This window comes from Mastigoproctus giganteus, chromosome 5 (genome assembly GCF_048544385.1).
Source record: "Mastigoproctus giganteus isolate SK-2022 chromosome 5, ASM4854438v1, whole genome shotgun sequence".
NCBI classification, from domain to species: domain Eukaryota; kingdom Metazoa; phylum Arthropoda; class Arachnida; order Uropygi; family Thelyphonidae; genus Mastigoproctus; species Mastigoproctus giganteus.
In genome coordinates this window covers 102,532,362-102,550,317 of record NC_143579.1, presented here as the reverse complement: position 1 = coordinate 102,550,317, position 17,956 = coordinate 102,532,362, and the positions used below count along the sequence as shown (strand labels likewise).

The 17,956-nt window shown below is 37.3% G+C and overlaps 1 protein-coding gene across 1 annotated transcript in view; it reads right to left on the bottom strand.

Annotated features, from left to right (window-relative positions):
- The window catches only part of LOC150085595 (serine/threonine-protein kinase PAK 1-like), a 121,604-nt gene that overhangs the window by 84,054 nt on the left and 19,594 nt on the right, over positions 1 to 17,956 (bottom strand). Inside the window, exon 2 of the mRNA XM_090373379.1 lies at positions 6,763 to 6,990. Coding sequence (XP_090229505.1) covers positions 6,763 to 6,941 — 179 coding nt within the window. The 5' untranslated portion in view covers positions 6,942 to 6,990. The remainder of the gene's footprint in view (positions 1 to 6,762; positions 6,991 to 17,956) is intronic.

Below are 17,956 nucleotides of genomic sequence, written 5' to 3'. Positions count from 1 at the left end.
AGAGAAGCAGCAAAGAAGATAAGCAAACCCTCAGCCATAATTATGAGAGCATCCTTGGATTTATGTATTTGAGATATGCAAATGTATCCCCAATTCACAAAGGGAAATAAAAGGTGACAAGAGTAATTACACACGTTAGTTTAACTTCTGTTCTAGAGAAAATAATGGAGTCACTGGTTAAAGAAGCAATGAAAGACAATCTCCACAGGAGTGCAGAATGCAATCTTATCTGACAAATTTGATTGGAAACTGAGGTAGTAACAATGGAACTGGAGGCAAAAAACAAATTTTGATATCATATGTTCAGATTTCAGGAAAGCTTTTGATACTGTTGCATATAAAAGACTGCTGTAGTATAAAGTGGAGTATGACATTAAGGACAAATTACTGCTATGGATTCAGGGATGGTTGAATGGAAAAAGACAGAGAATGGATATTGGTGGACACTGCTCTTCATGGAGTAATGTTATCAGTAGATTTCCCCAGGATTTGGTGCTGTGATCCCTGTTGTTTTCTATATTTAATATAAATGATATCAGGAAAAGTATATCAGGCTTAATATCTAACTTTGCAGGTGATACAGGTTGGCAAGGCACCATACCCTGCCAATAGAAGGCAAATACCAAATGCCAATATAATTTAATACTTACATTTGTTAATATGATGAAATATGAGTTAAAGAGAATAATCAGGGCATGCTACTGCAACAAGATCAAGAAAATTAGGCAGATGGACTTAGAAATGGCAACAGAAGTTTAATATTCACAAATGCAAGGTATTTCATATGGTAAGCAGTAATCCTACATGAATGTACCAACAGTGTGGTCCACTCTCAGGGTAACTGTGCAAGCAGATAAGAAGTTCTTTTTCTATGTGTCGCTGCTAAGGCCATATTGTGAAGTTCTTTGGGCATTGTAGATAGGCGGCCAGGACAGCTCGTGGGGTTTTATCAATGATATATAGAAATTTTGCTAGCAGGGATAAGATGTGGATTATCCCATAATACAAGGATATGGACAGGCCACATTTTGAGTACTGCATACAAGCTTGGAGGCCTCAATTTAAAAGGGATGTGGATCTGCTGGAATGGGTGTAGAGAGGGGCGAGACTGGTGAAGCAAACAAAAGGGTGGTCCTACCATGAAAGGCTTCTGTTCTGCAAACTGCAGTGTTTGGATTCTGGGCACCTGCAGGGTAATCTGAATGAGGTGTTTAAGGCTTTGAATAGATTGAGCAAGCCCAATGCGCTAATGCCATTCTTCCTCTTACTCAGGCTATACACATGAGGGACAAATTCAAATTGAGAAAGGATGGTTGCAGGATAAATGTGCACAGGTTTGCCTTGAGCCAGGGTGGAAGACTGTTAGAACAAGCTTCCGCCATCTTTTGTTATGGAAGTGGGCAGTTTGAATAACTTCACAGAAGAACTAGACAAATTATTAGTGTGGATGACGGGCGAAGTGGTGAAAGTTTTTTTTTTTTTTTTTTTGGGCTTGTGCTTTAAAGCTTGTTTTCTTGCATCATATCATATGCCAATTCTACCACTAATAAATAATGAAAATTACTATTATGGATAGCAACAAGCCACCTTAAAAAAAGAAATAAACACCAGATATGCAAAAAATAAAAATGAACAGCCCTTGTCTCCATCACATGTAAATTTGCTAATCATGAAAGAACATAAACACATTATAATACAAGAAAATCTGTCTACTGAATGTTTGTACCAGTGACTTCGAGCAGTGAACCTGTTTAGCTCTTAATTTCATTAAAAAAAAAAAAAAAAAAAAAGAATCTGAAAGAAAGAAAATCTGTTTTGAAAAACTGTCAAGGAGTACACAGAACTAGCATTTTCTACCATACATATGCTTTGTTCTATAAAAGAAATATTCAAATTACAATGTTTGACAATTGAGTTTTAGGTATAAGCCCACTGGATGCATGTCAAAGCATGACACAGCATAACATGGCAGTTGACCTACAGCGACTCTTCCTTCTTAAAGGTCACTTAATGTAAGTTACTGGTACACAGTCATGTTAGAGCTGCTGGGTCATTTAAACCACTATCACTGTGTAAGCAATGGAAAAGGAGTGAATATTCAATTTTGTTTCTAGTTAGGAAAAAGTGGAACTGAAGTCTACAAATTGGTAAACCAAGTGATGCTCTAATAATGAATAATGCTCTATCTTGCTCACATATTTTAGCATTAGCAGTGACAAATGATGCAAGAAAGGAAGCTTATACAGCATCTGCCAAAAAAAAAAATAAAATAAAAAAATCTCATTTCACCTATCCATTCTCTCCAATAGTTTGCTTAGTTTTGATGGCTGTTCCTCTTTTCAGTATCCACCAGTAGTCAGCCATCATACTGACATTCCATTTTCCTTGGAACCTTTTTTTCATTTCTTTTATTTTCTGATGGACTCTTCTCCTGCTCTGCACTTAAAATACCTAAATTTTTTGGGAACTAGTGGAGATGAAAGTGTAAGTGCACCTTAACACTCATACACAATGGGAATTTAGTGTAAGCATACTTAACAATTTTGTTTGTTATTCAGGGCTCAAATGAACTGTTTCATTAAACAGAGTACTCTGCTTTACATGCAGAGTACTCTGTTTCAATGTGCTAATGGCTGGTCTTTAATGTTCTTTGAACCTGATGTCAGAAACCGTCTTGGTGGCCATGCTTTCTTTTCCCAGTGTTCACTTCTTGCTCAACTATTCCACTTACAAGGAAAGCAAACAAATTTTTTGAACAAGTTGTTGGCCGAGTAAGAGACCAATAACTTTAAAATTTACACACACTAACCAACCATGATCCACATACTAACTTTTTTCCAAAAGAAGCTCAACATTTTCATAGTTCCCTTTTAAGTGTGCTGAATGGGCTATAGGAATGAATGTATACCTATTTCTATTATGAAGGAGAACTCCTCCTTTGCGAATTTGGGCGAAAGTAAAGAAAGCCAACATGGTACTGCAGCTTCTCCCTGCATTCACGGTAAACAGATGGTGCATGTTATTGGTAGTGGCAGTAGAAGTCAATAACGATGTATTGATTAGTTTTTTCTCATTATTAAAGGCAGATTATTGGAGTTCATGAGTGTAATGCCTTCGCATCTTAAATTTACTTATGGGGTACACCCTCCAGACTGCCTCAGTCTTAGGATGTTTATCCCCCCCCTTTCCGCTGTTTTTTAACCCGATAGGAAAACGACTTCTACTGCAATTACCAATAACACTCACCATCTGTAGAAGTAATTTTCATATCGGGTTAAAACAGCTGGAAGTGGGGATAAACACTGAGACAGTCTGGAGGGTGTACCTGTAAGTAAAGTTCAGCCCAATCATGAACTCTGATAATCTGTTTTTAATAATAAGAAAAAACTAATCAATATATCGGTTATCGACTTCTACTGCCACTACCGATAACATGCACCATCTGTTTACTGAGAATGCAGGGAGAAGTTATGCCGCTTTTGACTGCTAAAAGTTTCCCGCAGTTCTCGTTTGGCTTTCTTTACCTTAGCCAGATTTTGTTCCAATAAGTCAATATATAGCCTACACTCTGTTGGTTGGTAGAAAAGTCTAAAAAAGTTCATAACTGCAGGAATGTTGTTGCTATATATCACTGAACCGACTTAAAAAAAAAAAAAAAAGTGAACCAATTCTTTTTACAATTTATGTACCATTAAAAAGGCTTTTTCTGGTGCCAACAGATTCTTGCATTTCAGTCTTAATCCTAAAAGCTTTGCAGAACCTTTTGGTAAATTTAACTCTCATGAGGACAAGTTCGCATTATGTAAACAGCTGTGGTAGAGAGTTGTGAATTTTTTCATCGCAGTAGTTTATATCATCCACCTGATCGCAAATGTCAGATTCAGGAGCTCATGGCATACGTTCAAGAACAAATGGTGGAGATGGTACTGGTAGTTGAGACTCATAAGGTACAGATGAAGCAATTACTGGAGTACATAACCCTGTTTGTTCTTTACATTCTACTTACTAGATTCACAGAACAAAAGTAGCAGTTATTAATATTATCCTAAGGTTCCCACCTAACCATGGGAATAGCAAATGTCACAGCTTTCTTTTTATTACATTTCCAAAATCACAAGCCTCCCACCACATACGTATGGCACACTTTATGGAGCTGAACGTATCTTGTTCATCAAATTTAAAACCAAAATATGTGGCATATACATTTTTCACATACAATGTTATTTTTTATTTGTTTTGCCAGAACATAGCTACCACAAATGTAAAAAAATATATCTGAATTATTCACACAACCACTGGTTGCCATTGTCAAAGACAGAATACAAAAATCATGCTAGAAGAAGGTAATACTTAGCACACTTGCATCAGAAAACAAAGGAATGCAGAAGAAACACTGCAGGTCTATACAGCTACCTGAATTTGTACGTCCAACATATTAATGCTGTCCAGAACCGTCTCTACCTGCCAGTCACAAAGCAAGTAGTATGCATATTGTATATACATGGAACGTGTATATCTAACAAAACAATTCTTACTTTTTGTAAAAAGCTGTACAATCAGGGTTCGGCAACTTTTGAGGAAAGAGTCACTTTTGAGCTAAGGTGCAGCTCTTCCTGGGGAGAGGGAGGAGTTTAAGAAATGGAATAGATTGGGAAGGTGTTTTATTAAAAAAATATATATTACATATTTTGTAACAAACATCCAATTATGTACGAATTAATGTGGCTTTTGCTGCTGAACTTCTTGAGCGAGTCTCTCAACATCAGGCAAGTATGTCGTAATTTTCATCTTTAAACATGCTGAGAGACTTGCATTGTTCAGACTGTTTCTTGATTTATTTTTAATATAGTTCATGTTCAAAAATATATGCCCACACAAATACATCGAACCAGAAACTGAGAACAGTCCAAACACAATTATTTTCAAATTTATATACTTGTCGAGTAAGCTACTTCACACAACTTAGCCTTGCACTCCACATGTCCTTTGATTTTTAAGTCCTTTAACTCTATTTCAAATTGTGCTTCATGTGGGCTAAAAGTTAAAGAGCCACATGTTGCTGACCCCTGCTGTACATGATAGGTAAAAACAGTTTGAATTTTTAAAATTAGCACTTAAAGTACATTCAAAAAGCACCATGAATTTTGGAAACACCAAATCCACTGAGACCAGTACTATCAAGGAATTTTCAGCAATGCTTGTGGCGCTACCACCCCCTCTTATTCCTCCAATTTGTCTCCTCAGGACTACTTTTTTTTTTTTTTTTTGTTAGTTGTTGGCGTATCGGCTTCTGTGGCCATATCGCACCTCCCAAAGTTTTTGCATTTTTTACTCTGATCCAAGCCTGAGGCAGGATTTGAACCCACGACCTTTGGGTTGCCAGGCAAGCACTTTACCCACCCGGCTAGTCCAGTCGGCCTCAGGACTATTGCTTGTTCCCCAAAATCAAATTCATGCTGAGAAAACAAAGATTTGACCACATAGAGGAGATTAAAATAAATGTGACAAAGGAATTTGTTAGTCAGTTCAAATGCATTTAAAAAATGTTTCCAACAGCTCTATGAGTGATCCCACAATTGTGTAGCTGCTCAAGGTGATTACGCTGAAAAATATTACAGGCAGTCCTTGACTTACATACTTAATTGGTTTTTTTCATGTATGTAAGTCCAACTTTGCTCTTGTAGATACAAAATACATGTAAAGTACAGTACAACACATTGAGATTATAACCCCCAACAAACTTCATCACATACAGCATTTTACGATTTGTAACTAAGCTAAATGAGGCTGAAAAATCATACAATGAATAATAATGTAGTAACATTATTAAACAGTATTTATTCAAAACTAATTTAATGTACAATCAAATCACTTTACGATGGACTCTCCAAAATAAAATACCGTTCACTATACGATATGTAGTAAGCGCCGGTCACTGTGATCACGTTTGTGAACCGAATTTTAATTGTATTAAATGGCTATTCTAATAAGCGAAAATAGAAGAAATATTAACCAGAGGCTATAAAAGTAAAGACAGAGCACAAATTTACACTTTACTTCCTCCAATTTAAATGATGCATGAAAATCGGAAGAATATTTCCCACAGGTTAGCAAAATAAAAATAAATTTATGCTTACATACATAGATTAATTAATAGTGTAACTAATTGATATTTCTGTTCAGTGACTTTTTTTTTTTGTCATAAAATTTAAAACAGGAAGAAAATAAGCAATCAATAACAAAGTGCACAGATTGCAACTAACATGATACGTGCAAGTGAGATACGGAGTAACAACTTTACGAAGCTCAAAAAATAGGAATGAAGAGAAGATTCTGAAAATTTTTTTTTTTTTTTTATATGATTGAAGATGTCAGTGAAGGGGAAGCACATTTCACCATAATAAAGTAAAATTCCAGAGAATTCCAGCTATTGGTATCATTGCAAATGCACTAAGAGCTAGTTTACTACCCGTTTTTAATAGATTGCACTAACAGAAAATCCCAATAAACCGAAACTGCTAATTGCTTTTACTGTTTTATGGTAGTGACTTCAGAAATCCGCTTTATAAAAATATCATGAAGGCGTTCAAAATTGATTCTTATAACCAAACATAGCAATAGCTTTGTGTTTTGTATGTATCTGCGAGTTATACATAAGTAGAGGAGTGCTTGTATTATTATTTTTTTTATTCTAACATCCTGTTTTCTTTAAACTGACTCAATTCTGGAACTTGATTGTTAAAACTCTGTATTTTAATTTACCTGATATTTGCATGCAAGAGTCGAAGCCAGGAATCTGGAAGGCCTTCTATTTCTTGTGTATTAGGATTAAATCCAACATGAATATTATGCTTTACAGAAAATGGAATTCCTATTTGAGGAGGACATATATCCTTTTTATTGGTCTTCTTATTGGGACGTAGTTTGGTCAGCAAGCTCATTCTGAAGCTCTCTAGTCAGATATTTGTAGAACAGTCACATTTATTATTCCTAAAAGACAAAAAATTAAGTTATATATATGGCACATGCTTTATGGAATATAATTCTCTTGGTTGCAACAGGAGTAAGTTAATATAGTCAGTTATAAAGATCCATAATTAAAAAATTACTAATAACCATCACTATGCCAAGAATAGTTACATTTATCAGTAATTTGAAAAACAATTGCATATAAGTAATAAATATAGTAAATTTCAGTAAATTGGTCATCTGTTAATCAGGACAGCCATTTATTTTGGGTAAACCTTGAAGAACAGAAACAAATAGAGAATATAACCTAAATTTATTTCTCTTATTTGGGCAATCACACCACTTAATCGGGATGAGTACACTGTTCATGGCAAATAATGAACTAGATGGTGCACTTGTAGCATGTGGTATAGAGGCTATTCCTGAGTCAATCGCTGAGTCACACAGTAATGAAGACATGGCATTCAGACAGGTTAACGAGTCACACAGTAATGAGGACATGCGTATTCAGACAGCGTAGCGATTCCTTGCAGTGACTGCTAGATAGTGTGCTTATGATTACTACAGGTATGTGGGCTAACTTACTAAAAGGTGTATCAAATAGTTTAATTTTTTTTTTGCTTTGATTTTGTTTTTTTTTCCTTTAAATTTCAGATCCCTGCCAAGATGCCATGGAAAGATTTAACACTAGCTAACAGAATTGCCCTACTCGACCAAATCAAAAGCCAAGCACCTAACACTAGTCATCACCAGCTGGCAGAGATAACTGGAGTGCCAAAATCTACAATCACATGTGTGTGACTGTAGAAATGGGAAACAAAGGACAACAGGGAATATCACAAAAACAGATGTAAGAAGGCAAGGACCCAGACGTTGAGGAGGCCCCTCAATCAATGGTTCTCTGTTGTAATTGGATGAGGTGTGAATGTCAATGGTCCAAAGCTAAAAACTAAGAATATACAGTATAGCTAAAAAGCTGGGTCACATGAATTTCAAAGCAATAGATGGCTGGTTGTCTCAATGGAAATACAGGCATGATTTTAAATTCAAGAAAGCACAGTGTTTATGCTGCAAACACTGAACAATGGAAATCCACAAAACTGCCCAACTTCCTCCAGAAATTTTATGCAGATTACATCTATGCAAAATACATAGCACGATGAAACAGGCCTGTTTTATCATGCCATGCTGGATGGTTCCATGAGTTACAAACACTCAACACTGTTGGGTTAATAAAAAAAACAATGGATCGTGTAACTGTGTTGTGCTGCTCAAACATGTCAGGAAATGATAAATGGAAACTGTTGATTATTGGGAAAAGCATTAAGCCTCGATGCTTCAAGGCAGCTTAGAATGGACAGTTTGCCAATTCTGTATTATGCCAACAAGAATACATAGGTGACTTCTGATATTTTTAAGAAATGGATAATGAGTTGGAACCTGGAACTGCAACAGAAGTCAAGAAAAATTCTGTGCTTCTGGACAACTGTGTGGCACGCCCTCATTTAGATTGTTTGGAAAACACATTCAACTGGAATTTCTTCCTGCTAACACCACCACATCCTTGGTACAGTCCATGAACATGGGAATCATAAAAAATTTGAAGTTGTATTTCAGAAAGTTGACAAATTACATCCTTGAAGCAGTTGAAGAAAATCTACTGACATCATCTTCAAAAGCCAAAGGCAGTGCAAGAAATAAGCAGCAAAACAATTCAGAACTGCTTTTCTCACTGTGTTTTAAGAATTCAGGCTTGGAGACGCTAGATACGACCTATAATGAACATGAAATAATTTTGGAATGCAACATATCAGAAACTATGAAGAGTTTTTATGCACTGACAACAGTCTTCAATGTCACAATGAAAATGAAGATTGTGGAGGATGCAATTGTTAAACAAATTGCAGTAAAACACCTAGAAACATCACAAGACCAGGAAAGTGAAGAGGATGACCCACCTGAGTATGAGCAAGTGACTAACCAGGATGCCAGGAAATTTATTGCTGAATTACAATGCTACTTTATGCAGGAAGACAATGAAGGCATTTTATCTGTACTCTGTGCTGATTTTGTTCAGTTGCAGTCTATAATAAAAAGTCTACAATCGATAAATTTCTCCAAAATAACTCTTAGGGTAGGGGTGGCAAAACCTTTTAAGGGTGTGTGCAAAAATTGGCTAAATCTTTAAAAGAAAAATACCCTCGCATGCTCCTTGGAATTTTTCATGGGCTCCTTGAATATTGGAAGGCGATAGTCAAGACATTTAATCATGTAATTTTGTCACAATTTCGTCAGTACATCTCAACACTCGTTTGTTATACTCATCACAATCATTAGGCCTATAACACACTGACACTCTTATTTCAATTTTCCTAGTGCTTATGTCACAACAATCTGACTCAACATTGCACTGGATGTCTGCTGGATGAACTGCCTTGGATTTTGTGTATTCTTAAATAAGAAGCATAAGCCCTCTCTCCCTCCCCTTCTGTCTTCTCTGTCCACTATACACTCCTCACATTCAAATTCTGAATCCCTTATATCTGAGTGATAGCATGTCTCTGATATCCAAACAATGTCCGCATTTGATGATTTGAATAGTACTTCATCCAATTTATTTACTATGCTCCTGACATTAGTGCAACCCTGTCTATTCTTATTTGATTATTCCATTTGGGCACACAGGGGTGTTGAAATCTCTGACATGTTATTTTCCAGGCTGCTGCCTCTAATAGAAGCAGTGCAAGAATCACTTCACCTCTGCCTGCAGCTACCGTTAATTTATTATTCTGTATATGCTCCCAGGTAGCAGTTTCCCAATCCACCTAACCTGCCTCAATAGTCATCAGCAAATATTCTTGCGCTTCACCTCTTCATTAACATTAGTAGAGGCATATGATGCAAGAAAGCAAGCTTATACAGCATTAGCCAAAAAAAAAAAAAAAAAAACTAGATTTCACCCATCAGTTCACTCCAAAAGTTTGTCCAGTTCTTCCTTGAATTTATTTAAGCTATCAGCTTCCACAAAAATAGATGGAAGTTTGTTCCGGCAATCAACTACTTGCTGGCTAAAGGCAAATTTCTGCACATCTATTCTAAAACTGTCTTGAATTTATGCCCCTTAAGGTGCATAATCTGAGCAAGAGGAAGAATTCCATAAGCACTGAGCTTGCTCAAACCATTCAGGGTCTTATACATCTCAATCAGATCGCCTGCTGGTGATAACCTCTGGACACTGCAATTTGCAGAACTGAATTCTTTCTTCGTAAGAACACCCCTCTGTTCTCCTCACCAGGCCCTTCTCTGTACTCACTCCAGCAGCTATACATCTTTCCTAAAATGAGGCTGATTTAATTGAAAAGCTCGCAACATTTACTCCCTCTATTGCATCTGGGCAGAACTGCAGACACTTTAAATTTCAATCCTAACTCAACATTTTTTCAATATTGCTCTGTTATTTGGTTTTTTTAGGAGCATTAGCAACTAAGGCCATATTGCTCAGGGAATATGCGGTGGTCATTCCCTTGACCTTTCCGCATCCTCTGTATTTGGTGGTGACATATTGCTCTGTACTTGTTATTTAACTTATACAGTACACAGGTTTATTTTTATCTTAAGTAATTTCATATAATCATTTTTTAGATTGATTTTTGAATCTATAAAGTTTTGCTTTTTGGTGAAGAGCTTACAAATTGCAAGATTAACTATTCAGGTACAAAGTGAAAAAGCTTTATTAAGAAATAGAATATCTAATTGGTACAAGCACTTTAAAGGTCAATAGTACCATTGAGGATGCACAAGGTGTACCCCCACTACATGTCAACAACTGCTAACTGTCTGCTGTATAGTTCTGGCCAATCTTAAATAAGATCTGAACATTGATTCCCAAGTTGGAATTTTTTTCTGAAATTTCATTGGCTGATTTTAAGGAAACAAGAGTTGAAATTACTGATTGTGATCTGGTACTTCTAATAACAATTGTATTGAGAGATAAAACATGGCATTATCTTTATAACCGCAAACAAGACAATTCTCTGAATGTAAGTCTCCCATGATGGAACAAATTTTGATTATGAAATTTAATAGTAAACTTAAAAGTAAGATAGGCTACAATTATTTTTTGACTATAAAGGCATAATACATTTTGAATTTATACAAGATAGGTATATTGTTAATAAGACCATGTACTTTGAAATAATTTTTTTTTTTTTTTTTTTTTGCTAGTTGTTGGCACATCGGGTTCTGTGGCCATAATGCACCTCCCAAAGTTTTTGCATTTTTCTCTGATCCAAGCCTGAGGCAGGATTCGCGACCGCGACCTTTGGGTTGCCAGGTAGGCACTTTACCCACCTGGCTAGCCCGGTCAGCTCGAATGCATTTCTAGTCAGGATCCTTGGATTTGACTAGCTAATGGCACCTGCCCTTGAGACTGACTAACTCAAGATAATGAGGAGGAAATCCACAACTACCGACAGCTGATCTCGAATGGCACAAACTCCACCCTTGCGCTCTTGCTAACATGGCTACCAGGGCCCTTGGAAATCATTAAGTATTTGTGAAGTGCAATTAGGAGACCTGATCTGTGAGAAAGGATATGTTGAAAATTACTTAAAATAACAGACCTGGGATCAAGGCTACAGTGTGCGGCTGCGTATTTCAGAAGGTCTTCATTTTAATTGATTTTTTATTTTATTTTAATATACGACACTGATCAAATATTTTATTTTAATATACTAATCAAAGTACAAGTTAATATATAGTTTGAATTTCTATAGTCATGCAGATTAGTTAATTTTTTATTTAGACAAGTATTTGGAAAGCTACAGCTTAATAATCAAACAGCCTTTGCTATCAATATTTTGGCAGGAATTTTGTAACTTTTGTTTGGTAGCTTAAATTTACCATCTTTAGTGATTTAAGCTTTGCAACAGTTTAATTTTTGCAATATTTTGTTAACACAAATTCTGTAATATATTGTAAATTTAATTTCGAAATTTTGTGAAGTTCAAATTTTACTTATACATGGTGTTTCAAAAGTGATGGTCAATTTAAAGGTGAACTGTACAGACTACAATATGAAAAAAAAAAAAAAAAGCCTAGTAAACATGGGTCCTTAAGTGAATTGTTTTCGAGATATTGGAGATTTCTAGTTCGGATCCAACACTGACCTGTTTAGGTTAGGTTATACTTATTCTCTCCCTTTCCCCTTTCTCAATCCTCTGAGATGTACTTGTCAAAGGATAGTCAACATGGAAAGAGGTTACAGCAACGAAGAGTATGCGGACATGCACTTCACATATGGTAAAGCTAACAGCAGTGCACTCGAGGCTGCACATTTGTACCAAGAAGCATTTGAAACCAAAAGCAGCCCAACAGGCACACATTCATCAGGGTACATCAACGCCTTAGAGAACATGGGTGCTTCGCACATGGAGTACGAGCAGATATGCCCAGAAGCATAACACCTGATGTTGAGGAAAGGGGGTTAGAAAGAATAGAACAAAATCCAGGAATTTCAACAAGGAGGGTTGCTCTGCAAGAGAGTGTACTGAGTCATAGCAGTGTGTGGCAAATTTTACATAGCCAATTACTGTACCCCTACCATATCCAGCGTGTACAAGGTCTCAGCAATACAGACTACCCTCTCAGAGTGCTCCCATAGTCAGTGGCAGATCTTAACAGAAAATGTGCATTATCTCAAACGGTTCATTTGCGGCCCGATGTTCACTGGGACTTTTTTGCTTATTTTAGATTGTACTTTTCACCTTTAAATTATTGACCATCATTTTTGAAACACTCTGTATTAAGGTTGCTCTAAGATCCACTTACAATACAAAGTCCACAGATATGGAGACTCAAACAGAAATACCTACTGGCATTACTGGTGTGAGTCGCGACTTCATCGTTTGCATAGCCTGTAACATGTATTCTAAGGCTGGTCTAGTAGACAGACCTGGCTTATCTGGAGATTCTTTTCTTTGCAACCAATGTAAGGAGTGTACCCATCTCATCAGGGACTCAAGTATCTGCTGACCTACCAAGTGATGCACCCCTGATTTGGGTCCCAGAAAAGAATAGTTAAGTGCAGACTGCTCTGGTTGAAGGTGATCTAGGTTTATCAGGAGACTAATGTCAGGGAAATGGGTAACATTTTTTGTAATAAAGATAGGTGGTTCAGAACCAGAGGGCAGGGCTGTGCCAAGCCATTTTAGTACCTGAGGCAAGAATGAAAAATTGCACCCTCCTCTCAAACAAAAAAAAAAAGACATTTAAAATACAAAATCAAAAACGTCAATTATTTAATCTTTCTTTTGGTGCCCCTTTCAGCTTTTAACCTGAGGCAAGAGCCTTGTTCGCCTCACTCTCGGAACAGCTCTGCCAGAGGGTGTTTGCCAGGAGAAAAAAATTGATGATGTTACCAACAGATCATCAGATTTTAAAAGAAGTAAAGAGAGAATTATTATTCATGTGGGGACTAATGAAATTAAACTTACATGACCTGACCATCTGTTGAATAAATACAGATCTAGGCTGAAAAATTACCATGAGTTAGGTAAGAATATATATGTCTGCAATTCGAGACGTGAGGAAATCTGCAATCTTTAGGGAGTGGGGAATATTTTATCAGAGTGGCCTACATTTGTAGGTAGAAGGAATTATTTTGTAGAGATGGTATTCATTTGAATGAAGGTGGTGCAAGGATTTTTGGCAGTATCATTGATGATACCTTAAGGGTTCAGGATAACTGCTAGTTAGCTGGGAGGGGGAGGGTAATTTAGAACCGTGTTTATCTGATGATATGGGTCAAAGTAATGCTTGCACTCACCTTATGAATTCTTTCTGTTGCCACAACAGCTGATGCTGATAAGATGTTCTGAGGGTAGCACTGTTTCAAATAAGGGGAAAGATAAAGCTTGGATACAAACTTAAATTATTTCAACGGGTGTGTCAGGGTAGTAAACTATAGAAGGTCACTAAGTCTCAACTGTGTCTACAGTAATGTCAGGAGTTTTGTCAATAAAATGGCTGAACTGGAACTCCTGGTTAGAACAACTAATGCCGATATAATTGGGCTAACAGAAACTTGGTCTCACCCAAAAATTGGTGATGACAAGTTATACTATGATATGTATAATGTAGTTAGGAAAGAAAGAAGGGGTAGAGGTGTCATGCTTCTTATCAAAAGCAGCCCAAGCACAAAAAGAGTTTATTGTGAGTCTGTAGTTGCATCTGCCAGCATAGAATATGTGTGATGTGAGTTAGCATTAGCATTATTAGAGGCATATGATGCAAGAAAACAAGCTTATGCAGCATCAGCCAAAAAAAAAAAAAAAAAAACCCTCCCATTTCACCCCTCCATTCATTCCAAATGCCTTTCCAGCTCAGCTTTAAATTTATTTAGGCTATTAGCTTCCACAACAAAAGATGGAAGCCTGTTCCACCAATCACTACCCTCTGGCTAAAGACAAATTTCTGCACATCGATTCTACAACTATCTTTCCTCAATTTTAAACTGTGCCCCCTCAGATTCTTAGTCTGAGCAAGAGGAAGAATCCCATCAGCTTTCAGCTTGCTCAACCCATTCAAGGCTTTTTTCACATGAATCAGATCACCTCGCAGGTGCCTATTCTCCAGGCACTACAATTTGCAGAACTTAAGACTTTCTTGGTAAGAGCACCCCTTTGTTCCCCTCACCAATCTTGTTGCCCTTCTTTGTAATCGTTCTAGAAACTCTACATCCTTTCTAAAATGAGACCTCCAGACCTTTACACAGTACTCTACGTGTGGCCTGACCATTGCCTTGTATAATGGGATAATCACCTCCCTCTCCTTGCTATCAAAATTCCTATATATCATTGACAAGACTCCATGACCTGCCCTGGCAGCCTGTCTGCACTGTTCACCGAACTTCATATTTGACTGCTTTTTCACTTTCTACTTCCCTAAGTATAGTACCACACAGTTGGTACATTTCTCTTCGGCTATTGCTACCCATATGCAGTACTTTGCATTTGTCAATGGGCTGAGAAGTGGCAAACTTCATTTGCCACTTCTCAGCCCATTTTCCCCAACTTATCTAGATCCAGTTGGAGTAGCATACTGTCTTTACTGTCGTTAACAACCCTGCCAACCTTTGTATCATCTGCAAACTTGACATTAAACCTGATATACCTTCATCAATATCATTGATAAATATACAAAACAATAGGCCCAACACCAAACCCTGGAGAGCTCCACTAATAATATTTGTCCATTGATTACCACTCTGTCGTATCCCACTCAACCATCCCTTTATCCATTGTAGCAATTTACCTTTAATGCCATACCTCTCCAATTTGTACAGCAGTCTTTCACGTGCAACAGTATCAAATGCTTTCCGGAAATGAAAGTATATGATATCAAAATTATTTTTGACATTCAGTATCTTTGTGACCACATCATAGTATCCAATCAAATTGGTCAAACAAGACTTCCCTTTAATAAACCCATGCTCTGTCTTAACTATTACTGTAGTCTTGTCTATGTGATCCTGCAATACTTCTTTAACTAGCGATTCCATTATTTTCCCCGGAACACAAGTTAAACTGACAGGTCTGCAGTTACTTGCGTCACCTTTTGAAACCCCTTTGTGAATTGGTGATACATTTGCACACCTCCCATCCATGGGGACCTCCCCTGAGTCCAAGGAAGCTCTCATAATTATGGCTAAGGGTTTGCTTACTTCCTTTGCTGCCTCCTTTAATATAACTGGATAGATCCCACCACCTCAGGTGCCTTCCTTATGTTTAACTTCAACAATTTCTCCTCCACTTTGCTCTCAGTTATCACAAAATCACTTAGCTCCCTGATAGCATTTGATAAACTTCTGGCACTCCTCTCATTGAATAACTCCTCATGTGTGAATGTAAATGCAAAATACTTATTCAGTTTATCAGTTACCTGAGCATGATCATCAATAGTCAACCCATCCATGTTAAATGGTCCAATTTGATTCATCCCTTTCCTTCTAGAGTTTACATAAGTAAACTCTTTGCTGTTTTTCTTTGCATCCTTTGCCAAATATTTCTCGTAATCTGCCTTCGCCTGCCTAACCTCCTTTGTGACTTGATTACAGACTAGTTTATACCTGCCATAGGCTTCTGTGTCACCTGATACTTTATTTTATAAACATCCCACACATTTTCCCTCTCTGTCGAGTCTCATTAATTCATCTGATATCCATTTTGGCCTAAACCTTGAACAGTATTTCGTAGTTGGAACGAAAAGCATAGTAGCCTCCAAAATTAAGTCCCTGTAGGCTTCCCATTTAGAATTTAACGTTGGTAACTTCATCAGTTGATCCCATTGTACAGAATTTAAAAACTGTCTGAGACCTCTGTAGTCACCTTTAAGATAGCAAAAGCCCTTCCCTTTAGCCTTGATGGTAGTAAATACATTTTAAAGTAATTCCCACATGATCACCGTCACCCAGTGGTTCCTTTATCTGCAAATTCTTAATGCATAAATAATCACCGCTGATAATCAGATCAAGAGTATTACTCCCTCTGGTTGCCCCTCGAACATGTTGTAGTAGAAAACAGTCATCCAATAAATCCACAAAAGTCTTGCTAGTGTGCGAGTGACCAATCCACAAGTTCCAGTCAATATCTGGAAAGTTAAAATCCCCCATTATAAGACATTCTGATTTACTGGCCCACTATTTCTCTGCACAATTTCTCATTATACTCATCAGATTCATTAGGTCTATAACACACACCTACTCTCATTTTTCCTTTCCCAATGCTTATTTCACACCAAACAGACTCAACACTGCATTGTCCACACATCAATTGGATGCACTTCCTTAGATTTTACGTGTTTCTTAACTAACAGCACAACCCCACCCACCTACCTTCCTGTCCTGTCTATCCTTCCTGTACACATTGTACTCCCGAAATTCCAATTCTGCACTGCTTAAACCTGTGTGACACCACGTCTCTGATATCCCAACAATATCTGCCTTTGATGTCTTGACTAGCACTTCAAGCTCATCAAATTTATTAACTATACTCCTAGTATTGGTGTACATGCACCTGTTCCTACTCTGGGTTACCCTAACACAACCAATATATTTACTTGTTCCACTATGACTCCCAACAATCCTGGAAATCTCCATTACCTGCTTTCCAGGTTGCTGCTCATTCTAACAGAAGCAGTGCAAGAATCACTTTTGCCTCTGCCTGTGGCCACTGTTAACCTTTTCGTCTGTGTATCACCCCCCAAGCTAGCAGTTTTCCGACCCACCTAACACTGCCTAGATAGCATCAGCAAATATTCTTGCACCCTCTCTATTTAAGTGTACCCCATCCCAAGTTGTTAGTTGGAAGCAAAAGAACAATGACTGTTTGAGTAATCTACAGACCAGGAGATTGTGAAGAATATGACAAGAGTCTTTACATGCATATAGAATGGGCAAGCAAGTTAGTTAGTTAGTTTGTTAGGTTTTATTGGCGGATTAGCAACTAAGGCTATAATGCGCCAAAACTAGGGGCAAGCAAGCGTGAATGTTTTATTATGGGTGACTTTAATCTGTCCTAGATCAATTGGAATAAGTGGGAGAGAAACTCAGCTTGGGGAAAAACCTTTTTTAAATAAACTAGATTATTATTTGTACCAGCACGTTAGAGAACGTACTAGGGGTAAGAATATTCTTAATCTCGTCATTACTAATGAATCAGATGACATCACAGAGGCTAAAGTACAGGAACCATTGTCAGGAAGTGATCCTGCAATCCTCAGGGGAAGATGAAGAAAAATGTTGCAGTAGTTAAGAGTGAAGGCACAGATTTTTAACTTCAGAAGAGGGAACTTGGACAATTTAAGGCTTTATACAGTATCTATGAACTGGGAGGATTGCCAAGAGATGGAAAATACATTTAAACAAAAATCACAGAAGCCAAGATTGCATACATACGTTTAACAAAATATGACACGAGGATGCCAAAAC